General features: G+C 41.0%; 1 protein-coding gene across 6 annotated transcripts in view; it reads right to left on the bottom strand.

Annotated features, from left to right (window-relative positions):
* MTUS1 (microtubule associated scaffold protein 1) overlaps positions 1-27,414 on the bottom strand; it is a 164,826-nt gene that overhangs the window by 70,442 nt on the left and 66,970 nt on the right. For 4 of the 6 annotated variants that reach the window (XM_059156259.1, XM_059156262.1, XM_059156261.1 and 1 more), the window contains exon 4: positions 8,905-9,066. The exons of 1 other annotated variant lie outside the window; for it this stretch is intronic. In XM_059156259.1, the coding sequence (XP_059012242.1) occupies positions 8,905-9,066 (162 nt within the window). Of the gene's footprint in view, positions 1-6,862; positions 7,203-8,904; positions 9,067-27,414 lie in introns of those variants that run through there. One more of the 6 variants, XM_059156264.1, reaches the window with a different exon arrangement.

Here is a 27,414-nt window from a genome sequence, read left to right as displayed (position 1 = left end):
ATACTACACTTAAGGTGTAATTGGCCCATGAACCCTGGAGAGGGCCCCTGCCATTTTGCTCGTCTCTGATTTTGCCTCTGGTTCTTCACTAGGACTCCAAAGATAAACTTAACACGTCGATGGACAGTGAGACTTCAGAATAAAGAACAAGCTTTAAAAAATAATAGTGATCATTTACAACCGGTTGTGATTTCCTATCAGAACCAAAGTCTGAAACCATGGAGAATCAGAGCAAAACCTGAAGTAGATGTCTTGCTTCTTATTTTTGCTTTTGCCCAGTAATGACCAAAGCCCTTCAAGATCACAAAACTAAGTATCAAAACAAATAAAAACAAAGTATCTTTCAGTTGCTTGAGGCAACTGTGTAGCCCACATTCATACAGGTTTTTTCAAAATTGTGCATTTCTCTTGGCTTTTATGGCTGGCTTCTCAATGGATTATAAAGGGAAACCAAATCTTCTACAGAATGGTTAAGATTTGTATTTGTACTTGGTGCAGAGGATAAGGAGAGGAAGAGGGCTTGTTTCCTGCACTCCGAACTCCAAGTAAGGATGCACTTTCATGTTATATCTTCATCTATTTTTGATCCATGATGAAAACCTGGGCAATAGTGTTCCTCTGCTATGGTATAATTAAGTGGGCTTTGTGTCTACTTTCGGACTGTAACACCATTACTATCATTTATTTCAGTGTTTCAGGCAGGGGGAGTCTACATTTTAAAATCTCAGTCGTGTTGGGCTGCCTGGGTGGCTCAGTTGGTTAAGCAACTGCCTTCGACTCAGGTCATGATCCCGGAGTCCCAGCTCCATAGGGAGTCTGCTTCTTCCTCTGACCTTCTCCCCCCTCATTCCTTCTCTCACTATCTCTGTCTCTCAAATAAATAAAATCTTTAAAAAATAATTTAAAAAAAGTAAAATCTCAGTAGTGTCAAAAACCTCAGAGTAAAGGTTTGAAAAATGGTACCAGCATGTAAAGATCAAGACAAACGGTTTCAAACCTAATTAAGTGGTATTTAAAAAAAAAAAAAAAAAAATCAGCAACAATGACCTAAGGGGACAAAAAAAAAAAAAAAGGAAAACCAGTATTTCCTTAAAACACCATTCCAAAGTCACCATTCTCTATAATTCATTTTTGAAAAAATACACCGTCCAGAAGCTTAGCTTCTAAGGATTTTTAACATCACTGTGTCACTTTTCCTAAGAGATAACCATGTTATACAACACTCAAGAGCATAAACCCAGCACTTAGTGCTTTTCTCTCCATATCTAAGAAAAAAAAGTGTCTGGGTGCCTCAGTTGGTTAAGTGGCTGCCTTCAGCTCAGGTCATGATCCCTGGACCCCTGGATAGAGCCCTATGGCAGGCTCCCTGCTCAGCGGGGAGCCTTCTTCTCTTCCCTCTGTGCTCCCCCTGCTTGTGCTCTCTCTGTCAAATAAATAAATGAAATCTTAAAAAAAAAAAAAAACCTGGAAAGTTTTCTGGTCCTTTTTTTCCCCCATAAAAGTTAATCTTTTTATCCATGTCCTCTTGCTAACTGTATAAACCACTAGCATTTTTTTTTTTTTTAATCCCATAGACAACTGAGCCAGAGGAGAAATTTATGAAGAAGAAATCTTTTCACTACCTGGTTCCCAAGATTAATTTCCCTGCCACTAACCCAGACTGGATTTTTTACAAAATCCAGTGATGGTCAAATCATAGTTCTAAGCATCCAGTTATATTCTAATACTCAATGCATAATCATAAATTTCCTTATTACCAAGGCTGATTCCTTTCTTTACCTCCCATTAGAAGAGGGTGAGATTCTATCTTATTTATAACTATGTTTCAAATTCAAAGACAGTAGTTTTCCACTCGGTTATACTATCCTAACTCCTAGAACAGTGTTTATAGATGTTAACAGTTAAACCTGTAAAGACATGCTGTTATTCTCTCCTGATGTATGTCAAGGCACTCTACAATGAGCCATCTGTTCATTCTTCCTGTGCCCATACAACACTTCCCGTATGAGGTCAGAACAACAGAGTGTTCCCTCCCACTGAGAGGTTTCTGTCAATTTCCTATGCTTCTTTCCAATTATCTTTCTCCAGAACCCAAAGACGTGGTCTTTCTGAAGGTGAAAATTACAGGGAGCTAAGGTAAATGACAGTACTGAAGACAGTACTGAAAATTCAACAGAACCTTTTTAAAGATGGGTGGCAAAGGACTTCACGGTCTTAACAGAGGCCAAATTGCGTAGAGCGTATCTTTTAGGTTTTCATATAAAGTGGGTTTCAATTAGCATTTTCACCTTTGCTAAATTAAAATTCCAAAAGGAAGTCAATGATGGTATTAAAGGCTTTACCATGTCTTCTAACAACTGGGATTTTAGCCTTCCTGAAACTTTTTTCTTTCTTTTTTAATTCATCAGTAGCAAATAAGTCACCCACTCAGGTTCTGAGAAGTTGAACTGAGTGGAATTTATAGACCTAATAAAAAATCATATGATCATAAATTCATTTATACTTCTCATTTCTCAGCTTTAAAAACAAAGACCTTGGGCACCTGGGTGGCTCAGTGGGTTAAAGCCTCTGCCTTCGGCTCGGGTCATGATCCCAGGGTCCTGGGATCAAGCCCTGCATCGGGCTCTCTGCTCAGCAGGGAGCCTGCTTCCTCCTCTCTCTCTCTGCCTGCCTCTCTGCCTACTTGTAATCTCTGTCTGTCAAATAAAATAAATAAAATCTTAAAAAAAAAAAAAAAAAAAAAAAAAAACAAAGACCTTCAGTTTCCAAAGAACAGACTAAAGGGATTTTTCACTAAAGCACAAGAAAAAACTCTCATGAGGCACAATTCTGTCCCTTCGCGGTCCATCACACCAGACCGGAGGTGTTGTCCTGGAAACAAAGCGCCACTCTTTAGGCTCAGCGTAAACACTGGACCCAGATCTATCATCAACTTCGTAACACAGGAGGATCAAATCCATATACAAGGATAAAGTTTTGAGTTTGATCAGGTGCAATCAAACACACACTCTCTCTCTCTCTGATCATCGACTGACACACTTCGCACCTCCACTCCTTCCCTGTTCACCAATGGTGGGGACAATCTGTGCTGAGCTGCACACACTTTTATGACCAACAGTTACACATCTTTGAGTTCCCTAAATACTCTTTGTTGGTGCGTTGCTTTCTAGTAAACCCCACTTGAAGGATGTCCTTCTCTATAAGGCAGGGTATCCTGAAACTATTTATCTTGCTCATTTCAGTCCCTACCACGGCAGCTGATTGGGTATCTTGATGGTGTCTAAATTTTCCATTATCCAGAGATATTATATCCAAATGATATTCCATTATCCAGAGAGATTACATCCAAACTTTGGTGACCAAAGTTCCAATATAATAACTACCATAATTTCAAGTGGTGGAACCGAAACTATGATCTCTGAGTTCTGGTCCTGACTTGGCCACTGCATCGCTATGAACCCCTTCATCTCTCTATGTATAATGAGGGGGTTTGAAAATCAAGTTTGGAAATGGTACATATGCTTTCACAGGGCCCTCACTAAACAAATATGGTACTCAGGGACCAAAAGTGGTGAGATATAGAAAATATATATTGGGTCTCTGCCCCCAGTTCCTAACACAGATCTCCTGAAATCCTAATTTCTTTGGCAACAGGAGTATCTTTTGTTCTGAAAAGGTGATTCTGAGTAGGTTCCCAGATGGGAGATGACCACTGGAAAGACCAAGCCATGGTTAGAATCTTGGAATTTTCAGTTATACCCTCCATTTTCTTGAGAAGGAAAAAGGGCTAAAAATTAACTTAAGGATCTACCATGCCTTTTTATGGAAGCTTCCATAAAATTCTCCAACTGTGGAGACAGGAGAGCTTCTGAGTTGGTGCACACCTACTGAGGGGATGCACCCTCTTCACCCCTCCTGCATACCTTGCCCAACGCATCAGTTCCATCTAGATGGTCCTCTGTATCCTCGGTTATACCCTTTTATAAGAACCGGGCATTTATTGGTAAGTAAAGTAAATGTTTACTTCAGTTTTGTGTGCTGCTCTAGCAAATTCATCATACCCAAGATAGGAGTTGTTGGAATTGCCCCAAAGGCTCATTGTGAGAAGTACAGTTGACAACCTGGACTTGCGACTGGCATCTGAAGGAGGTGGGGGCCAGTCCTGCAGGAGTGACCCCTTAACCTGTGGGATCTGCTGCCATCCCCAGTAGACAGTGTCAGGACTGAAGACCACCCAGCTGGTGTCCCAAGGAATTGCTTGCTGGGGTAGAAACTGCCATACATCTGGTGACCAGAGCAAAGTGTTGCGAGTGGGGTAGCAGTGTGAAAGTCAAGGAGATGCAGAACGAAGGGACTGGCTATTCCTGATATAGGAAGGAAGAACTGAAGGAAGAACTGAAGAACTGAAGCCACAACATCCTCGAAATTCTCCTCAGCACAGTCTACAAGGGCCATGATCCCTGAGCGACAGTTCGTCTCAAGAGTCAATAAGTGATATCCAGTATGTGGTCACCTAGGTCCCAACAGCTGTAAGAACGATTTAAAACTTAAACAATTTAAAACTTCCCCTATTCTGTTGTGATCCTTGGTTCTAGTAGCCTCGATTATGTCGGAATAACAGATTCTCTGGAATCTGTTATTCCCCATGGTCCAAGTGTGACTCAAATGAAAAAGAGTAAGAGAGATAATAGAGTCTGAAGAGAATATGAAGAGATTTTCAGAGAAGCCCAGGCAGAAGAAATTATTTTCTTATTACAGAAGGGCTTCTCATTGTTTCAGACGTATTTGCAAACTAACATTTCATAGTACATTCTGGCATCTGACTAACAGTTATTTTTTGTTGTTGTTTATTGAGTTCTGTACATACACAGAGCCAACATTCTGCTTATTTCTGGAATTTTTTTTGTCAGTGTGTGTAACGCTACCCACTGTGCCAGATCATGTGCCCACCTGGCTTGAAGTCAAGTAGCTACTGAAGTCTACACTCCAAATTCCAAAAGCAGAGTTACTCGACAGTGTACGAACAAGAATGTCTCTCTGTATCCCAGAAAACCATTGCAAAAATGAAAACAAAATTAATGCCCATCTAGATAACAGTATTTTCTTATTTAGTCATCTATTTGGATATGCGTAAGTATTAAGCACATGACACAGGGCTAGAGTATGTCCACTGCCTCTCGTCCCCTTCCTCACCTGGGGCAGACATCACTAGTCAAACACAACCTTTCCCTCTGAACCTGGAAGCAGCCTGAAAACCGTTCAACAATCCACTCTAGGTACTTCTGACCAACTGACCAGTGGAGGCAGGGGAGAGAATACTCCCTTGCCATCAGCCTGCAGGTAAATAAGAGGAATCCTTCTACTAGCCTGATCACTTCAACAACCTGAACACCCACCTTCCCGACCCTTCGACACCATCTTATTGAAGGGAAGGAAATCGAAGGGGTGAGAAACATTTTTGCTACAAGGATTTTTAGGGTGACAGTACTGCCCTCCCATTCTTCAGGTGAGGATTCCGAGGCTGAGAGGGTGGAAAATCATCCTCCTTCCCAAGAGCTGGAAGGAACACTGAGATGAGTCTAGGTGAACGCCCTTTTCTATGTAGGATACCGGCTGAGCCAGGGCTGGCCATGAAGGCAAAGGCAAAGAATAATGCGTTTCTGTAGCTACCCTCCGATTCTCCTAAATTCCAGAAGAGTACGAATAGTTGGTGTGCACCCCCTGCATTTCCCCTTTCACCACCTGTCTCTAAAAACAAACAAGCATTTGTGTGTGTGTGTCTAACTGGGAAGAAGAAAGCCTTGGATTTCACTTTTGGTAAAGGGGCATATTTATACACTCACTAAAGGCTTTCTTCTCACACATACACAATGGCCCTCAAACCTTCAACTCTATTCAAGACCTACAATTCCTGCTTTTATATAATGATCTTAAAAATTGGACTTCAGGGGAGTCTGGGAAAGCTTAAGAATGTTTCAACTCTTTACGTGAGTGCACTTGACCTAGAAGCTACTATGTAATGTTTTAGGCTAATTTCCAAAAGAAAATCACTATCTTAACTTCTAAATTTTCTACGTACACAAGAATACACAGAAAGAACCTGCTAAAACCTCCACACAAGAAAAATGGATTGTCTTATATTTCTTAATTTAGTCATTGGTCTTTTAACTCGATAACGTTATTTCTATAGGATTCCAAAGTACCAAGGACCAGCTGCTAATTTTACAACAGCACTATGGACCTCAAAAGTTCTTAAATGATGCCACTAACAATATCACATCACAAAGAAATGAGCAGCAAAGCGAGAACACATTCTTGAGAGGGGTTTAAATGCTTAACTCAGTCTGAATTAAAACGGTGATCAAAAGATTATTTTCTCACATGACCCGTCATTATCAGAAAAAGGAAAAAAAATCAGTTCAAAATGTTTTTTTCATGTTTTAAGGTAATCTTTCAAAGTTACATATCTTTAATATATTTGAATATAATGAGCAGAATAATCAAAGAAGCGATATTTTAATTCTAGGAAAATATTTTTCTACCCTCATACAAGTATGAGCTACATACACAAAACTACAGCTTATTGAAGGAGAAATGAGACCAAATAGTCTTTAGTAATAAGGTAATTTCATGTACTCAGCACCTCGACAATGCTGAATTATAGTAAGCCTGAAAACACAGAAAACACAGAACAAATCTGATTCTATTCAGAACCATTCACAACTTAAACGTAAACGCGCCAATATTGCAATCAACAAATTACGAATTACCAAAATAACAATCAAGAGGTACTAAATCAATTTATTGAGTAAAATTTAAGCATGCTTACAAAGAAAAGAATCAAACGAAATCGTCGACCTACTTCTTTTCCCAGTAAGCGTGGCTAACAAAGGAACTATACAAAGGCTGTAGGATCCCAGGACCAGCAGAGTCAATAAGGTAGCATCATAGTGCTTCTCTGAACCAGCCGGTGGGGTGAGTGTAGAATTGATAAATATTTTTGAAGAAATATCCGTCTCTGTACAACTGCGAAATCCTCCTGGTACAGTCATTTAAAAAGATCCAAGCAATCTTAAGCAGGAAAAACTGCAGCCATGTTCACTCGCCTATCCCTCCTGCTTGCTCTTAGTGAATTAGAATGGAGGGGGGGGAAATCTGTAAGCTCCAAGGCACTATACAAAACAGATTAAACCCCCCTAGCAAATCAAACTAAGAAAAGACTCATTGATTTAAATGCTTAATCTGCAACAGGGGCACACCAGCGCTCGACAGGCTCTGTGGGTGGACGGTAAACTCCTTTGTTCCAGGACAAAAAGGCACGGACAAAAGCATTTTACAACCTCCTTAGGAGAGTCTGACCCAGTCCTGAAACGGTGGCCAAGTCAACATGGCTGGCAATGGAAAAGGCTGGAGAGCGGCTCTCCAGAACGTGCCTGCTTCCAGGAGCCACCCGTTCCGTTGCTACCCGGCTCTCTGAGAGCCTGCTGGTGATTCTTTGTCGGTTTGTTTTTTAAAATTCACACCAACAGAGAAAGCTGCAAGGGAAATAGCCTTAAAATAATACACGGGTGAATTCCCCTTTCCAACTCAGAGAGCATTCCTGGCTCCATGCAAACCTTTCCTATTTAGCCACAACTCCAAAAGTGAAACAATGCATGGATAATAAGACTTTTTAGTTTTAAGGAGCACATTTTAATAGTCCCGGAGTTCCAGGACACAGCTACTCACTATCACAGGAGACAAGCTACCGCTGCTAAGGGACCTCGCGGAAATGGGCTCATTAATTCAGCCACTAGTTCGATGCCTTCTCCTCCACACATGCACATTCTCAATTCTGTCCCATGCTGCTGAGTGCCCTTGGGCCAGCAACAACCTCTCTGAGCCTCACTCCTGCACCTCATATATACAATCAAGGCAGTGGCAGAAGTGACTTGAGAAAGAAAAAAAAAAGAAAGAAGGAAGGAAGGAATGTCTGGCAACCTTATAACAGCGCTCCTGAGCGAAAAGGCCCCCATGCCAAAAGGTTCAATAACTAGGACCCCACTTTGTCCTTGTTCCCATACAAGAAACTGATTGATCCCTCCTGAAAGCAGAGAGAACTGCCTTCCTCTCCACCTCATGCTTAATAATCTTATTTTATCTGGTATTCTAGTTACCCAGGTAAATATCTTCTGCGACTACCTTTTAGATAAGGACCATTTCTTTTACATTCCATATTCCTCTCAGCGTCTATCATGGTGCCTCCACACAGCAGACACTCCACAGCTGTGCAAATTAATAAATCTGTTCCTTATCGTGTGAGGGAATTTAGAAAAGAAATAAACAAATAAATATTAGGACCAAATATATCTTTCAAATGAAAAAGATAGCTCAGTGAATTCACCCATTTTATAGACAGAAAACGGAATTTACCTTAACTGTAAACTTTAGAAATATTGAGTTTAAACTACTTAAAATTAGGCTTGAAGTTATACTAGTCAAATTCCCCTGACTCTAGCGTCCAAATACAAGATTATAAAAAATACAGTCTTTTATAAAGCAAATCACACGGAAGTTCTATTGTGATTTCCACCTGGGTTCCCACAGCCCCCAGATTGCTTTCCTTCCTTAAATAAACCAAAACCCACCATTGTTTCAAATGATACACTTTAGAATTCTCCATGCACCAAAATACTGGGTACCTTCAACACATAAATATTTCAGTATTTCACAGCATGTTCATCAAAAGAGAACATCATTTGAAGCATTTGCTTTTCCTGCCAAACTTTTTGAGAAAGTCCATGGGAGAAGCAGCATTCCTATTTTCCCCTAAATCACAAAATCAAAATTCTAATAATTATTTGAGCACAGTACTTTTCTTATAACTATGGCTGCAACGATCCCAGTGACAGAAGACCGACTTACAATTATTGCTGTAAGTGCTCAGATCACTGTGGGTGCTGGTAATAGAGGAGGTGCTTCCTGTTCTCCTCAGTGCAGAACTTTTCAAAGATGCTTTGGATTTAGGAAGTGGTCTAGGCAAATTCACCCGAGATGGCTGTGCATTTTTCAAGGATGTAGGTTTTCCTTGGGGTTAAAGAAAAGAAAAGAAAAGAAAAAAATTCTACTTTATTTTGAAAGGTTGAAGCTTATAAACTTCATTTCCTGCACTAAATACTGAGTTAAAACACAAACTGAATATTCAGCATCATGCAATTTTAAGATAGATGGGTTTTCTTTATTTTTGATGACTTGGAGGCAGAAGAGCAAAGGCGATGATGAGACCATCAGGACATGCGAAGGGTGGCTGTAACCCTGTAAGCTGGAGTAATTAGCTCAGGTCTTGTGTGACAAGAGATCAAAAAAGCCACGTGACAGGTTTCTGGAAAAGTTAAAATCAAAGCTCCGACTTCCACTTATATTGTTGATTAAAAAACAAACTAGTCCACTCATACACTGGTCTACCATATAAAAAACAGATGATAATTTAAAAACCAAAATAAAGAAAAATTCAATTAAATTCATTTTTTAATGCCTAACGCCTACCACCAGGTGGCGCTGGATTTTTTTTTAATCTCTTCATCTTGGCTCCTTATTTGCCAAACTTAAATTGTCTTCACTCAAACTTCTCTTTCTTGCAGCATAAGTGTTTCCATTTAGCAATGAAATATGTATGCTTCATGCTCTCTGGCACATCTGAAATCATACAATCCCGATGCTCATTCCTGCTACCTGATTATGGGCATTTCCCAAATTCAATCCTTACAACTTTCTTCACACCCATCTCTCTTGCAGAATCTTCACTTATTTTACTCTAACCCTTACCCATCTGGATGAATCCCAAATTCTCACTTGCAGCCTTATCCTTTTTCTGAATACCAATGCCACTCCCATTCTAAATTCTTTGTTGAATGTTTCAATTTCCACACTTCCATACCCTCCTCCCTTATGCTAATTATAAATCCATTTTTCCTTTTTCCCAGCCTCAAAACATTGAAATGGTCTGTCCTTCCTTCCCCACATACGCCATATAATCTAACATGAAGACTCTCAGTGCTAAGGTTATTACACCACTGAAAAATAGGAATTGCTGAAAAGGAACTTACAGGAAAACGATGGTGTCCTATATTCCTAATGGCCCCTTAAGTGAGTAAAGTGATATTTCTGGAAAGCAAGGCTCAAGGCTTTGTAGGAGTTCAGTGATTTTGCTCATAAAATTTTCATAAGAAAAAAGAGGTTAAACTCCTTAGAGCTGGCACTCAAAGTCATCCACTTTAAAGTTCTACCCATCCCCAGCTTTATCTTTGTACTTGTTAACTGTAAACATCAAACTTCTGGTTATGTTTACTACCAAAAGAGGAGTTTATTTAGGAATAGGAGAGAATAACAGCAAGCGATGGCAAAGCCATATGCAAATACGTGCCACAGAGGCCAAGACCGCGGGAAGCTGGGAAGGCGGATACAAATAAAAGGCCACCCCAGCAAACTGGGCGCTGCAAGGACAGTGGCTTCTCATTGGCTGCGCTGTGACGGCGTCTGATTGGCTGGACTGCCGTGGGGGGCGGGGAGAAAGAAGCGTTCCTTCTGCCTGCGGGGTTAATCGCGCAGTATCTGCCCGCAAGTTAGTCTTTTTGATGGCTCCGCTCCCAGCAGAGCGGTGGTCCGGGCAGGAGGGCGCCCCCTGCCCGGCCTTCCAGTTTGATTTCAGTGAGGTTTCCCATTGCTCATTTCACAGGCTGTTCTTTTAACGCTGCTGTGTGGTCGGCTCCAATCAAGCTCGTTTCCTCTCTCCCACCAAGAAGTACTATGCTAATTCATGAGGCACATTGCTTCTTTTCAAAGAGGTCTTCTTCCACTCAATCCAAATCCTACAAATCCTCATTCATCCCCTTCTTTTTTTTTTTGCCTCAACAACTATATTAGACTCCTAAAACACTGTCCTTCCAACCCTTTCCAAGTCCATCACGTTGATCTTCTGAACATGACAAAAAAAAAAAAAAAAAGGTTATGACCCAGTCTAAAATTTATGATTCCCGAGCTAGGATGATCGTATTTTTAATCCCTTTAATATTTAATTTTAAAGCTGGAAATGACAGTCCTAGGATTGATTCCCATCAACCTCTTCTCCATTATGCTTTGCCATGCTCTCATCCCAACACATACATTCACACACACATATACACACCTTATTTTCATTTTTCCAGACCATTTTACTCTATTCTTCTGCTTATGTTCATCTTTGTGAATGAACTAGCCTTTCCACCTAATCCCCTATCTTGCCTGGTGAATACAAAGCGACAGTTGTTTCAAATCCTTGCCACTCATTTGTAGCCCCTACCCTACATCTACTGAATCACAACCTCCACTTTAACAAAATCTCCTGGTGATTTGAATACACCCAGGCATGAGAAGCACTGTTGAGAATCAGAACTTCTTTGTAAACCAATCCTGCCAGGGCACCTTCCCTGTGTGCCGTGCGCCACGCCTCCCTTTACCACATCCACACCTTCTTTCACAACAGCATCTGTTTCAGTTGGGCTCTCGGACTACTCTCTCAGGTTCCTGAGAACAGGAAGAGGACCTGATTCCATTCTGTCCCTCAGGACTTAGCCAAGGGTATGGCATGAAGTGAGACTTAATAAATATTTGTGGAATGAATTTTTACTGTAAGTCCACGACGAAAGTTCAGGAAATAAGGAGAAGTTAGGGGGAAGCGACAAACTTTCAGTTGTAAGAAGAATAAGGTCTGGGGAACTAATGTAAAATGGTGACTCTGGTTGATAAGACTAGTATATCATTGGAATTTGCTAAGAGTTGGACTTAAATATCCTCAACAAAGAAAAGAGAAATCTGTGAGGTGAGGGATATGTTAATGAACTCCATAACAAAAATCATTCTATAACATGTATCATCAAATCACCACTTTAAATGTCTTTACACTTCGAATGTCATATTAGACCCCAATGAAGTTGGGGAAAAAGTTAATGTAGAATTATACAGATACAGATAGTAATAGCTATTCAAATTTTTTTTTCATAGGCCAGGAGTAAATAAATTTCGATAATGCCTTCTCTCATCTACACCAAAGCATTAAACACTTAATTTTTACAAGCTTATTTGTCCTTTGTTAATATTAATGGGACTCTTCAAATAGTCTATTAACTAGATAAAAGGAGACATTTTTCTTTATAGTTCTTATAGTAATTAGCAAGTAATAGATAATCAAATATTCACTTGATTTTTAGACTTTATTTAACTACCAGTTTTACTTGCTTTTGGAGGTACAGAAAAAACTGATCTTTTAGAATATACAGTTACTAAATTATGGCCCCTTGACAGCAAAAACATAAAAGTCTTCATCATCATCGGAAAAAATGAGCAAGGTTGAGCAAGTAACATACGAGTATTTCTGGGCCAAAGCTAAGGTAGTCAAAGCTAAACAAGTTAGGAAACTCCATTTGTTTCTCAGAAAGGGATGTTTGATAGCATTGTTTCTGACATTTCTCAGTGTGCCTCAGAATTACTACAGACCTGTAGCCTCTCTGATTCCAACACGCAGCCGCACACGGGAAGCAAGTTTGCCCTGCCAGCCTGTGATTGCTCTGACCTGTCTACCCCATTCCCAAGACTCACTGTTCCTCCCACCTAATGGTAACTGGCAGTCCTAGCAAAAGTCTTCCCCATTCGACCATTAGTCTGACTCCTGGGCATTGAGGGCCCGGAACAAAGCCTGCTGCACCACAGAATTAGTTCCTCTGAAACTCAAAATAATCCTAACAGTACACCGCCATTACTATTCCCAGAGCATAGATGAGAGTTATTTGGGTGGTTAAATGGCTTCCTCCAGTCACATACCTCAGCAGTGCCAGAGATGCCAGGAAGGCAGGCAACCTACCACCAGCCCAGCATTCCCTCTCTGGGTCTGCAGGATAGAAGCAGCAGGTGAAGGAAAGGAGAATCAGGCTGGAGACCACCTGAGCTCCTCTTTCTAGAAGGGGGCTACCAAGGTGTTTCACTGTTTCACCAACAGTCCTCATGTTTAATTGAAGAGCAAAGTTGACCTCAAGTACCCATAATTGGGACTTCATACAAAGAAGCAGTAAAACATACACATCATAACCAATATTAAAAGTAAGACATAGCAACATTGGGCTGAGAGACTGAGTAACCTGAGAACCAAGTTCTTAAACAAGGAAATCCTTATAGGACCACATTCGCTTCACAGCATGTAACTGATCCCAGATGTAAACCATCAAGATTGAAGACCTACCTGAAGATACATTACACCTCAGTGGTTTATTTTAAGCTTATGCTGTTAGCATAATCTTACAGAGAGACAACAGATTTGTTTTGACCCTGTAATTATTACCATCTTTTGTCTAGGGAAGACATGGAAGGACTAGCATTTGCACTTAGCCTTAGATAGTAACACAGAGAGTCTACGGAGTTTGAAGTATGGCCTCATGAACAAGCAAGGTACTCGGATACCCACCTTGGAAAATTCGGTTGAATGTTCTATACTTAACAACAGAATATCAATAAGGAATGCCTTGTAAAACTAAAAATCTAATAAAATGATTTATTATGCGGGAAAAGGATATTTATATTACCCTGCTTTTTAAACTCAGACTTACCTATAGATTGAAAAATTCTAGGAGATATACCAGAACTTTATGAGGCTGTTATGAAATACAACACAGGGGGACTTAGAGGAAAAATAGGGGGAAAAGGCAGAAATGAATAATTTTTCTTCCCACCTTTCATATGCTTTTTTCTCTTCACACTTTATAATAAGCATATTTTATCGTAAAAGCTAATATAAAACATTAAAACACTAATAGACATTATTAAAGTCAGTGGAGTCAAGTATTTAATCAGATAAAGATGTTCAAAACAGATACAGAAACCAAGAAAGATGTTCAAAACAGATAAAGAAACCAAAAAAGGATAAACTGGATCAACAATTAAGGTAAGTAGATTCTAATCATTTTTATTCCTGTCCCTCTGTAAACATGAGGTATTCTTCAGTCCTTTTAATTTTACTAAGAAAAAAAAAACAACACAGAAATCAACGGGCTGAGTGATGCTTTTATACGGTTATGATGAAAAGGGTCCCTCTGCTACCAGAAAGTTCTTCATGAGACCATAATGGTGTGCTCCTAGGACTGGAAATTAAAGTTGAAGGATGAACTCCTAAAGAGTATGCCTTTGTTCTGACACTTATGGTAAAGGATTCATTGTCCAGGAGAAAGCTCCCCAGGCATTCACAGGTAGGCAGCACCCTCTCTCAGCTCCAGCCTGGCCTGCTGCACTGCTAAAGGGCAGGCTGGGAAAGGAGAGGAGTCCCACCGGCTCGCAAAAGGCCTTCAAAGTAATGAGGGCAGTTGCCCAGGCCACAGAAACATCTGCTGGTCAAAGCAAGTTCCTCTCTCTGAACTCTTAACCAGCCCAGGAGAAATTCAGCCTTAATATGTTTTTCATGAGATTTTTCCCACATTGAACAAAATGAGCTGTTCTTTACATTTGATGAAATTAAAGTGTTCTGAAGAAGTGTTAAGGAGCGGACAAAAAAAAAAAATCACAGAACAAACAACAACCCCCCTCCCCACAAAACCTTAGCTACTATTTATCTATATTTGAAGACACAGATCTTAATAAAAATCTAGATAACGGATTCCCAGGAGGGGTGATGTTGCACAAGTATTTACTTGCCTACATAGGAAAGGTAACTGCAAAGTAAGGTAATTGCAAAGCACAAATGTATAGGGTGCTAGAAACACCTGACATTTTGTATAGAAATCGCTCCCAAATGTTTTCAGTAATAATTATGAATACTAGAGAATCCATAGGCACTCAAATTTTTAAAAGATTTTATTTATTTGACAGAGATCGCAAGTAGGCAGAGAGAGAGGAGGAAGCAGGCTCCCCGCCAGGCAGAGGGCCCAATGCAGAGCTTGATCCCAGGACCCGGGGATCATGACACGAGCGGAAGGCAGAGGCTCTAACCCACTGAGCCACCCAGGTACCGCTCATTAAAATGTTTTTAATAGGACTGTGGTTTGTGTGGCTTACTAGGTGTGCAGGCATCACGGGGAAGGAAAAAAACGATGAGACTGGAGAGGTAGATAGTTACTGTTCAGGATGGCATAAAATGCCAGGCTAAGAACTTCAGCCCTTAACTGCAGCTTTTTTTGGCTTTTGCTCCAGGGTTTATTTGTGTGTGTGTGGGGGGGGGGGGTTCGTGTGCATAACTGACCAAAGGCCAGCAGGGAAGAGTCTGAAATGGAGTTTGAAATCGGAGAAAAGCTTAGGAGGCAAGTGCACTTGCCAGGACTAGAGGCCGTGGGGATTTTCACCGGACAAGGACGCCAATCTGGAATACAGACACTACGTATTAATACATATAGCTTAAAACACAAGTTATTGTATTTTATAAGATATAATAAGTATCAATAAGGCAGGGCCCTTAACTAGTCAGGAAGAGAAAATGCCAAGCAGGCATAGTTAAAACACAAAGCATGAGAATATGTTTTCAGCTATAATTACAACTTCGGTTCTTTTATCACAACTCTGTAAAGAAAGTGACCTTTATGTTAATTATCTACAGTAGCTGAGAATTATTATAAAGCTAATGTAAGCCTAACAAAAGGGATAAAAAATATTAATGATAAGTTATGGGAGAAATAGATTATACTCAAAATTGTGGCTTCAGATTCGTTTTTACTCAACACAAAAGGACCAACTTTTCTCATTAATCTTAATGAAGATGTTAGAAAATTTCACTTTGGTATATAGTGTTACTGTCTAAAAGCTATGTAAATAAATCTGATAAGCTGCTTACAAAATCAATACTGTAAAAAAAATCAACAGCTTTTTGATGTAGCAGGAAAAATGGAAAAAAGATCCTTTATCAATAAAAAGTAAATGCACATGGAGACATGTATAGGCACATACTATTTCTATAAGTAATCAAAAAGTGCTGATATTATGGAAAAAATTTTTAATGAGGAACATAAAAAATTTGAATAAGTAAATATACATGTTAGTTCTTCCCTGAATTAATATATTAATTGAATGGTATTCCCATCTAAATCCACATGTGATTATTTTAAAGGACAACTTGGGACAACTTTCAAAAAACCTATTTAAATTAGCTTAGAATAAATAAGAATAGCAAAAAATTTTGGAGCATAAACATGAGATGCCTCCAGCTGAAGAACAGAAAGCTTTGATTTAAAAAAAAAAAAAATGTAGTTGGTCCGAAGGTTGTGGGTTATTGTTAAGCTGTTTAAAAAAAAAAAAAAAATGTGCAAAGTACTTGAATGGAACTTTCTCCAAAGAAATACATAATGGCCAACAACACATGAAAAGCTGTTCAGCATCGTTAGTCATTAGGGAAATGCAGATCGACACTACAGTAAGATACAACATTAGAACTGGCTATTAGAATGGCTATTATAGAAACAAAACAGAAAATAACAGTGTTGGTTAGGACGTGACCAACTTGGAACCCTGAACGTTGCTGGTACAAAGTAAAATGGTGTAGTTGCTGTGAAAGATAGTATGGCTGTTTCCCCTCAAAAGAAAAAGAGACAGCCTAGCATACAATCCACTAATTCCACTTCTGGGTATGTATCCAAAATAAATGAAAGGGGGATCTTTGTATACCCATGTCCATAATGGTATTTGTACACCTATGTCCATAATGCTATTCATAATAACCAAAAGGTAGAAGCAACCCAAGTTGACCATTGACAGATGAATGGATAAACAAAGTGGGTCACATATGTACTATGAAATATTATTCCATCCCAGGAAGGAAAGAAATTCTGACGCCTGATATAACATGGATAAACTTGAAGATATTCCATAAGCCACTGATGAAAGGACAAATATTGCATGATTCTTCTTATGTAAGGTACCTACAGTAGTGAGATTCAGAGACCGACAGTAGAACGGTGGTTGCCAGGGGCTGGGGAGATGGAGAGTGTGGAGTTAGTGTTTAATGGGTCAAGACGTTCAGATGGGGAAGATAAAAAGTTCTGGAGATGAGATGATGGGGACTCTTGCACAACAAATGGAATCTGTTTCACACCAATGAACCACACACTTAAAAAATGGTTAAGATGGGGGGGGGGGGGCGCCTGGGTGGCTCAGTGGGTTAAGCTTCTGCTTTCGGCTCAGGTCATGGTCTCAGGGTCCTGGGATCAAGCCCTGCCTCGGGCTCTCTGCTCTGCAGGGAGCCTGCTTCTTCCTTCTCTCTCTGCTGGCCTCTCTGCCTGTTTATGATCTCTCTCTCTGTCAAATAAGTGAATAAAATCTTTATTAAAAATGGTTAAGATGGTAAATTTTATATAACATTTATCACAATAAAGAAGTTCAGTAAGAAGGAAGTTGTGTTATTAGTTATTATAGGATATTACAAAATAAACATAGTCTGTTATGGGCATAAAACTATATTGACAGATTAACAGACTGGTATATAAATCCCAGAAATATAAAAATTTAGAATAGGAAAAGGAAGATTATTTTTCAGATAAGACATTTATTTGTGGTATTAAAGTAATTGAATTTAAAGAAATAAAATTTGAGAACCAGTATGTATGATATGGTGATTAAAAGTGGACAATCCACAGGCCCCTGGGTGGCTCCGTGGGTTAAAGCCTCTGCCTTCAGCTCAGGTCATGATCTCAGGGTCCTGGGATCGAGCCCCACATCGGACTCCCTGCTTAGTGGGGAGCCTGCTTTCCACCCCACCCCACCCCCACCTGCCTCTCTGTCTGTCAAATAAATAAATCTTTAGAAAAGTGGACAATCCAGAGCCAGACTGCCTAGTTTTTTTTTTTTCTTTTAAGATTTTATTTATTTGACAGACAGAGATCACAAGTAGGCAGAGAGTCAGGCAGAGAGAGAGGGGGAAGCAGGCTCCCAGCTGAGCAGAGAGCCCGACTCGGGGCTCGATCTTAGGACCCTGAGATCATGACCTGAGCTGAAGGCAGAGGCTTAACCAGCTGAGCCACCCAGGCACCCCAGACTGCCTGCAAACACTGTCTGCACGTAGTTTACTTAGCCTCTCTATGCCTGTAGGTCTTACAAGAAACAGTAAAATTTATTAATTTTATTTATTTAATTTAACTTATTAAGATTTATCTCCCTGGCCCTTTAAAATTTAGGAATATTCCAGATTATTTTGGAGTCATCTAGGGAGTTCCCCAGTGGTGCCTTTTATCTGTTCTCTTCTGCACATTCTCTTGGTGGCCTTATCCAGTCTAGTGGCTTTAAATAGGATCTAAATATTGATGAATCCCAAATTATATCCATAGACCAGACTTCTCTGCACCTTAGACCTGTACATCCTACTTTCCACTCAACATCTTCACTTACAAATTATTCATCTTAATAGCCTTATAGCTTAGTTCCTGATATCCATCTCGTAACATCTATGTCACCACCATCCATACCCATCTCCGTGGATGGCAACATTATCCTTCCGTTGTTCACACCCAAAGTGCGCAAAGTCATCTATGACTCTGCTCTTTGGTCTCATCTCATCTAAGACTATCCTGTCAGCTTCACTTTCAACACAAGTGTCTAGAATCTGACTACCCTTCACTATCACAACCCTGACCCAAGAAGCCACAATCTCCCGCCATGATTGTAGCAATACCTCCTCACCAATCTCCCTGATTCAGCCCTCACCCCCATTCAATGCATTCTCTACACAGGTATTAGAGCAACCCTGTCAAAATTTAAGCTCTTTCAGTTAAAAGCCAAAATCCTTGGGATTTTCAGGACTGTGCATGACCTGGTTCTCCACTACCTGTCAAACCTCATGGTCTGTTTCAACTTTTCCTCACCCCATTCCTTGCTTTCCTAGAGCACATCAGTAAATCTCCACCTCAGGGTCTTTCCACTTGCTTTCCACTCTTGACAGGCACAGTTTTCCTCCAGATACTCCCAAGACTGATGCCCTCTGGCCTTTATTCAAAAGCCATCTTTCCCTGGTCAAACTTAGCAAAATTGTTCTCTCACACACACACACACAAAAACAACCCCCAACATTTCACATTCCCCTTCTCTGCATTAGTATTCCCCCCCTCTTTAGTACTTCAGATTATCAAGCATCCTATATACTTTAACTCATGAATTACCTGTCTCTCCCACCATAACCTAACTTCAAGGAGGGCATGTTTTCATCTTATATATTCACTTCTGTACTTCAGCACTTTGATCCCTAAGTCTACACTTATTCAATGAAGATTTGAGTGCCAAGCATATGCCAATTAAAGTAAGTACCGTTTTGTACCTTCTGCAACAGTAAATATTTGGAGAGAGTGTTCGCAATGTCAAAATACTGGCAAGGGTGTTGGAAAACACTCTAACATACTCAGAGGAGGAGCACTGACTTGTAGGCTGTTTCTGAAGGGCAATTTGGCAACATGTATCAAAAGTCTTACATATCCTCACACCCTCTGATTCCATCTAAAGGAATGTATCCAATGAATTTATCTGACCAAGCTCTTACACTCATGTACTAAGTTCTTCAGTGTAGAATTATTTCACACACTACAAAAACAAAACAAAGGGGCGCCTGGGTGGCGCAGTCAGTGAAGTCTGACTCTTGTTTTCAGCTCAGGTCGTGATCTCTGGGTCGTGAGACTGAGCCCTGCGTCAGGGTCTGTGCTCAGCGTGGAGTCAGCTTGAGATTCTCTCTCCCTTGCCCTCTGACCTCTGCACCCATGCCTGCTCTCTCATGCTCTAAAATAAACAAATCTTAAAAAACAAAACAAAAAACCCTAATGTTCAAAGAAGTCTGAAGAAATATATGGCAGCACATTTCGATAATGAAATATTGTAAGGTTGTTTAAAATCATGTTATTAAGAATAAGAATGTAAGAATCTAGGAAAGAGGGGCACCTGGGTGGCTCAGTGAGTTGAGCCTCTGCCTTCGGCTCAGGTCATGATCTCAGGGTCCTGGAATCGAGTCCCGCATCGGGCTCTCTGCTCAGTAGGAAGCCTGCTTCCTCCTCGCTCGCTCTCTCTCTCTCTCTCTCTCTCTCGCTGCCTACTTGTGATCTCTCTCTGTGTCAAATAAATAAATAAAATTTAAAAAAAAGAAGAATCTAGGAAAGAAGGCACCATGCCTTTTAAATGAAAAAGAAAATTCAATCAACTCATGCAAAAAGAAAAGGCACTGAATAGTTATTAATTATGAAGTCAAAAACTATTTGGCATTGTAACATTAAGGGGAATTTTTGTTTTCTTTTCCAATTTTCACTGAAAGGGTTATACTTCCAAAATAGCCTACTTTGTTGGGGGGTGCCTGCATGGCTCAGTCAGTTAACTGTCTTACTACTGGTTTCAGCTCAGGTCAGGATCTCAGGGTCATGGGATCGAGCTCCATGCAGGGTTCCACACTCAGTAGGCAGTCTGCTTGAGATTCTCTCCCCGCCCCCGCTTTTGCCCCTCCCTCAGGCTTTACCACACTCATGTGTGCACTCTCTTTCAAAAATCAATCCATCAATCTTAAAAAAATAAAATAATAGCCTACTGGGATGAGGGCAGCAGAAACCTGATGAGCTATCCAAATTAACTGGTTAATTTCAAGATCCAAGAGGGGTAAAATAAGGTTTACTTTGTCTGAAACCAGGCTTCTCCCTTTCCTTCAGAACACCAATGGATTGAGACTAATTGCCCAACCACCCTCCTCCGTATTTCTGATGACCTTTACTGACTTGGTCTTCAATCGCTACATTCCATAGTCTGAACCCTCACTGTCCCTTCATTTCTACTTCCTAGTGTATCAGTTAAGACCTAAAAATTACCTTGATCGAGATGTATTCTTCTTAGTTCTAGATCTAGGATCTTGATGCCAAAAATTACTAAATAGCAGAAAGCATCAACACTAAACCAAGGCTGGTACTTACATTTGTAAGGGGTTATCTCAATCATATTATAGAATTACCTATATTCTAACAAAAAAGAGTTTCAACAAACTTTGGTATTGGTAATCTTACCTTCCTCTGAAATCCTATGGCCTTTTTTTCCCCCCTTAAAATATCCTAAGGACACATGTGATGGGGAATGAACTCATCAACGCTCCTAGCTGACTGGTAATGGGTGAGGGCAAGCACCATGTCCTACTCATTCCACAATTCCTCTGGGTCTGAGTATGATGGGCACAGTATATACTGCCGAAATGTCAAGTAAATGGATTATCTTCCAGAACACAGAATTTCAGAGATTTGAGAGCCCACATTTTTGAGTTAGCTAAGACTAGGCTGTATGCATAGGACACAAGAAACAATCTGTATAACCAGCACTATTTGCTTAAACTCAAGAGTAAAGGCAAAAATCAAGTCACAGTAGTATAGGTGAGTCACAACAAAAACACCGCCGGTATTAACAGGGTGGTAATTTGACAGAGAAACCAGAACATCCCACAAAGCAAGGTTCTCACATGGCCTGGAACTGCACAGAAGCCCAGTGTTCGTGGTGATACTGTCCGTACATGCCTCTGCAAGTGTGTCCCCAAGATGTCTCCCGCTTCATATGTGAAACAAAATTAACTTCCACAGTCATGGGCCTGGGAACATGTACCCCACAACTAAAGGTGTAATAAACTCAAGACTTAGAAGGGTTCATTCTTTCCCCAGCTACCATACAAAGATGAACAGGGTCTTCATAGGTTGTCAACAGACTGATTTATCTGGTGGTGAAGGAGCTCACCTCACAGTCACGGGGCTCCTCACCGCAGTGGGAAAGGCACACCGTGACCATCCTGGTTCAGTAGAAGCCAAGGTTCTTCGGCAGAGCTACTTTGAACAGTGAGGTCACAGAGACTCAAAACTTCTCTGAGGTTATAAAAATATGCAAATGAACACATTTTGCGCAAAATCCCTTCAGAAACATCACCTACCTCACCTCAGCAAAGTGAGCTGCCAAGTACAAAGGAAGAAGCCGCCCAGCCCATTATCCACGGCCGCTACTCTAACACTCGACTCTCAAAATTCCCTATTTCTTCTCCAAGTGGGTCCACACAGACACACTGCAGTATCCCTTTTATTTCTCAGACTTTCTTGCCTGTGCACTGGATGCATTCTGATGCGTCCCTGAGGTGATCACCAGCGGTCCCTGCTGCTTTGATCTTTATCAGCTCTTTTCCTTGACCTCTATACATTCTGACTATCTTAAACCTCAAACACACACACTTTGAGGGGTTTCTCGGTCTCTTCAAATTCAACATGCCCCAACTACACCCATCGGTCTCCTCCTCAGAGACTCATCTTACCACTCCATCTTGCTGTCTCGCTCCATGGTCCCCCAAGAAGCAAACTGAGGAGACACGTGGGACTATCTGCCACCAACAGAAGCTGACCAGACCCTCCTCCCCCAAAACATTTTGAGTATTTCCACTCTGCTTCCTGTTCCCACACACTGGTATAACTCATAACAAGTTTGTATCTCAACTGCTGGAGAACTGATCAACCTCAACATCTTTGGGGTTCATCCATCACTTACCCCAACACTCAGTCTGCTCGAGGCATGCGGACTTGCCCTCAGTGTTCCCACACGCACCATACCCTTTCATAACTGTCCACTTGCACCCTTGGGAATGCCAGCAACTTTCCATGTCAGGCAAACTTCTACAGGCACGTTCAGGGCCAGTTCCAATGTCCTCGCTATTCTCCGGTCTGCCCTCAGGCCCAGTCAGGGGTGTTCCCTTCACAGAAGTCTCCCTTCAAATCAGGCCAGACAACATTTTTAAACACCTGTTGTGTAATAGGTACACTATGCTAAGCAATGAAACATGTAAAAAATAACCAAGACCTGGACTCTCCTTGTAGACCTCACAATTTAGGAGACAGGCATGTACAAAAATAATCCGAGTACAGCATAATAAATGCGAAATATCACAGGGGCCAGGACAGGTCAGCTGTGGATTGAAGAATGAAGAGTCTGCAATCAGACGGTGTGCTTCAACTCCCCTTTCCAGCTCAGCCTCCAGTGAGTGAGATCATGACAAGGGGCTATTATTTCATCATGTTTGTATTCTCCAAATCTAGCAGAGTGCCCGGCACACAGCAGGCTCTCACAACGTTTCCTGAATTCATAGAGTAAGAGAAAAGTGTATAGTGACCTATGATGCCTCATGCAAGGGGCATTCTAGAAAATAATCTTCTCCAGAATTACTCGCCGAGTGAGAAGAACAAAGTGGAATGCCTGTAAAATGATCGAGGCTGCAGTGATCATGTCAGGAAGGAATAAAAGAAAAGACACTCATCCTCCAGACGCCTATAAGACCCCACTTGGTTGGCTTCATCCACACTCCCTGCCCCCCCCCCCCACCACCGCACATACTGGGCAGCTCCCGGCCCCTCAAGCACCTCCCCCCACCCCCCAAGCTGCCTCACCTCCATCTTTGCACTTGCCCTTCACTTTGCCCAGGAAGGCCTGTCATCCGATGTCTTAATGTCTCCCTCCTTCTGAGCCTTCAGGCACCGGCTCATTTGTCACCTGCTCAGCAAGGCCTTTCTCAGCCACCTGATATCAAGATCTAATTCCTTCACCGCCTTTTTCAGCATTTATCATCTTACATTCTCAACATTTGAATTTAATTTTCTGATGCACCGGACTAGAATTTAAGCTCTGTAAGGGCAAGAATGTATGTTTTGTGCCTGTCTCCCATTCCCAGCACAGGCAGGCACTCACGAGACCCTTGTTAGATGAGAAGTCAGGGTGTTGGACCCCTGGGTGTATTTATAGAGGCTAAGAACATAGAGACTGCTTGTTCCATTTCCAGTCTCCACCGATGATGAACTGTGTCCCTTCGCGCGAGTTACCTAAGGTTTCAAAACTTCCAATTCCTCATCTGCAGAAGTGGGAGGAGTATACCTGTCTGTACGTCATGAGTCGTAAGAGTAAATGAAATCAGGCATTTAGAAAGCTTAGAACAGAGCATGGCATGTTGCTGGCACTCAAAACATCACTACGACTATTATTTTTATGCCAAGAAAACTTGAGATCCATTCTTTAAAAAGTATTTTAATTACATGCGAATATAGAAGCATCAAAACCAACCTGCTGAAGTTAGCTTTTGGAATAAGTTATTAGGGGATAATTTCTTGTTTTTAAAGAATTTATAGTGAGTATCCTTCTCATAACTTTGCTAGCTATTTCTCTCAAACTCACCTAGAAAAGACTAAAATGATATAAAAGTGAATTGAAATGATTTTAAATTCCCTTTAACACTAAATAGACAAAAGTAGCTTACAAAAAACAACTATGGAAAAAACAACTTAGCCAGAAAGCTCAGAAACCTATAACGCTAGGCAAGTCATTACAAGTATGGGATGTCCTCCTGGTTTGAGAGGCCTTTATTTTATTAACCCACAATAAACTGAATTAAAGCAAAGGTTTATCCTTTTGAAATGTTACTTTTCTTTCTTGAAAAGAAAAACTAAAGACTATTTCTTTCATGAGGCCTTTCTTCAGGCTCTGGTATAATCAGACCAACCCCGGAACATTCTTCCTTTTCCCCCGGAGTCCTAAGGCACTTAGGGGCTGCTTCCACACCCTTTATACACCCTTTCTGTGCGGCTCTGTGGTTGAGTCATAAACACGCTCCTGCCCTCCCCGGGTAGGTTACAAGACACAGGCCAGGAGTGCAGGAGCATGTTCTGTCCCACTTCCATAATCCTACCTTGCTCGGGCTGGTCACTGGAAAGGCAATGACAGCGCTATATGAAGGAAAACACACATTTATCATCTAAAGCCTGATAAGAACTGGTATCGCCTGCAGAAGAAGGTGGCAGATAGGTCGAGACGCATGAATGAATCATGAAGGATTTAACGATGCAGTGATTCACTCAGCAGCAATTTGCAATAACCGTGTAACAGCTTTTAAATTTAAACATCTTTGAAATCCCGGGCCAAGGGCCTGAGAAGAGAAATGCCAATTTCTAAGCCATTCAGTTAAATGTGAGAATTTTAATTTTTCAAAACTTAGAGCCATACTAAGAGTAGTTTTTTTAAAGATTTATTTGAGAGAGAGAGCGAGCACAGGCGGGGGTGGGGAAGAGCAGGGAGGGAGAAGCAGACTCCACGCTGACCAGGGAGACCCATACAGGGCTCGATCCCAGGACCCTGAGATCATGACCTGAGCCGAAGGCAGATGCTTACCAACTGAGCCACCCACGTGCCCCAAGAGTAGTTCTTCAGCCTGATCATGTGAAGACCAAGAGAACGGGCTCCAGAGCCCTCCTGCCTGGTTTCATTCTTACCTCTGCCACTTATTAGCTGTGTAACCCTGACAAATTATTTAATTTCTGTGTGGTGTTTTCCTCAATCTGTCCAATGAGGACAAGCCTCACAAAACTACTCTGAAGGTTAAATGCACTCAATGATATAAGTAAGACATTTAATCCTAAAACAGAGCTTAAAACTTGGTAAGCATTTTGTAAGTATACGCTGCTATCATTGGCATTATAATTATTATTATCCTATTTCCCCCCACAATCTCATCTTATTTAATTGGAGTGGTTAAAACACACACATACTCTTAACAAAGATACGTTGCATCTGGCTTGTTGTCACCAATCATCATCTGATTTCATACAAATTTAGCTATGGTCATCATGCTGCCTATTATCATTTCCAGATTTTGACAGGGAAAATGCAAGAGCTCCATTGATTTTAATCACAGTTCTCTCTCAGACTCAGGTTAAACCTTCAAGAAAACGTCTATTATTTCACGTCCAGATCTGGTTTTCTACTTAGTTCTCTGAAAGGATTTATTGAAAACCCCAGCTGGAACATTCCTGCCGCTTACTTTTCAGGAGAGTAACTTTGTATACAGAGTACAGAGGATGTCCATTTGGTTTCAATAATCTAATACACAAACACCACATTGTACGGTAAATGGCAACACACTCGCAGTGATCTAAAGGCACACTATTTTTGCTCCTTGATCTGTTCTGTTTTTAACTCTGTGGTGATTAAATTTCCTGTCCCCTACAACAAACACCTCTCAATTTAATGTGAGCATCCAAACAAGCTAGTTGCTGTTATTACTTTTTTTTTTTTAATACAGCATAATCAAGTTAGTCTTCCAACAGTTCAAATAAAAACTCAAATGTGAATCCATGAACTTTCTGGTTACATTAATTTTTTTTTCCATTTCTATATAGAAAATCACCAGGTAAAAGAAAACTTAGTAACACAGATTCAAAAGTCTAAATACATAACTGAGTTATCAAGTTTCTTTATACAAGTTAATAAATGCTCAAAAAATGTCCTTGTCTTTTCATTCAGACTAAACAGACCTACTTTTCTCTTAAGGCAGGATATTATAGAGTATACAGAAAAGGGACTTTAAAATTGCTTAAATCTTCAGTGTTCAGGGAACTGATCATCTACATAAAAGATTCTCATTGTTGAAAATACAGTTCAGCGCCCCCACCCCGCTTCCTCCCAGCCATAGGGGCATCTCAAGACCTCCAGTCGAGGCCTGAAACTACAGATGGTCCTAAGCCCTACGTGTACTGCTTTTTCCTACACATACATACCTATGATCAAGTGTAATTTATAGATGGGTTATAGAAAGAGATCAACTAATAATAAAATAATTATAGCAATATACTATAATAAAAGTTATATGAACATGGTCTGTCTCAAAATATCCTCACCCTTCCTCCTGTGATGGTGAGGGGATCCAGTGCCTGCACCAGGAGCTGGGTTAGGTGAATGACCTAGGCAGTAGGATTTAGCATTAGGCTACTACTGACTTTGTAACAAAACATCAGTAGGAGGATCACCAGCCTCTGTACCACAGCTGACTGAGGCTAACTGAAATCGTTGATGTCGCAGAACCCCAGAGAGCCGGGACTACTGCATATCCCGGGCACCGGCCTCATCTCCTGAGACGATGAGCACTTCCGGTTTTCTGGGTTTTGAGCATCCTGTGGTCCAGAGAAGCTTACTAGTAGTAGCCACTGCTCAGAAAGTTAGGCAAGCACCCAAACTGCCCCTAGAAAGAGGAGTGTAAACGTTGATAGGTCCCTACATTCTCAAACCCTCCCACTTCACAACGCAAGGCTGAAGCCCAAGGTGGGTGAGCTTGTGTAGCTCACTGGTGCCAGAACATTACTAGAACACAGAGCTCCTAACCTAAAGGCCACGGTGCCCTTGGTCATGGCTTTCTAGCGCCACCAAGCCACAGGTGCTCCTAACATCCAAACAGGGAGGGGCTCCCCATCATCTGTCTATGACCCTTCCCATCATCAACCACTACACGGATCTGGTCATCAACACTGAGAACCAAAGCTTTGACCTCAATGTGCCTTAACTCCCCCTAACGGTGGCAATATCTAAAATCAGGATCATTGTTCCTGTTCTGGTTTTCTTCCCAAGGAAGAGAACTTAAAGTGAATTCTT

Source organism: Mustela lutreola, chromosome 18, assembly GCF_030435805.1.
Source record: "Mustela lutreola isolate mMusLut2 chromosome 18, mMusLut2.pri, whole genome shotgun sequence".
Lineage (NCBI taxonomy): Eukaryota > Metazoa > Chordata > Mammalia > Carnivora > Mustelidae > Mustela > Mustela lutreola.
This window is presented reverse-complemented; position numbering and strand designations above follow the sequence as displayed.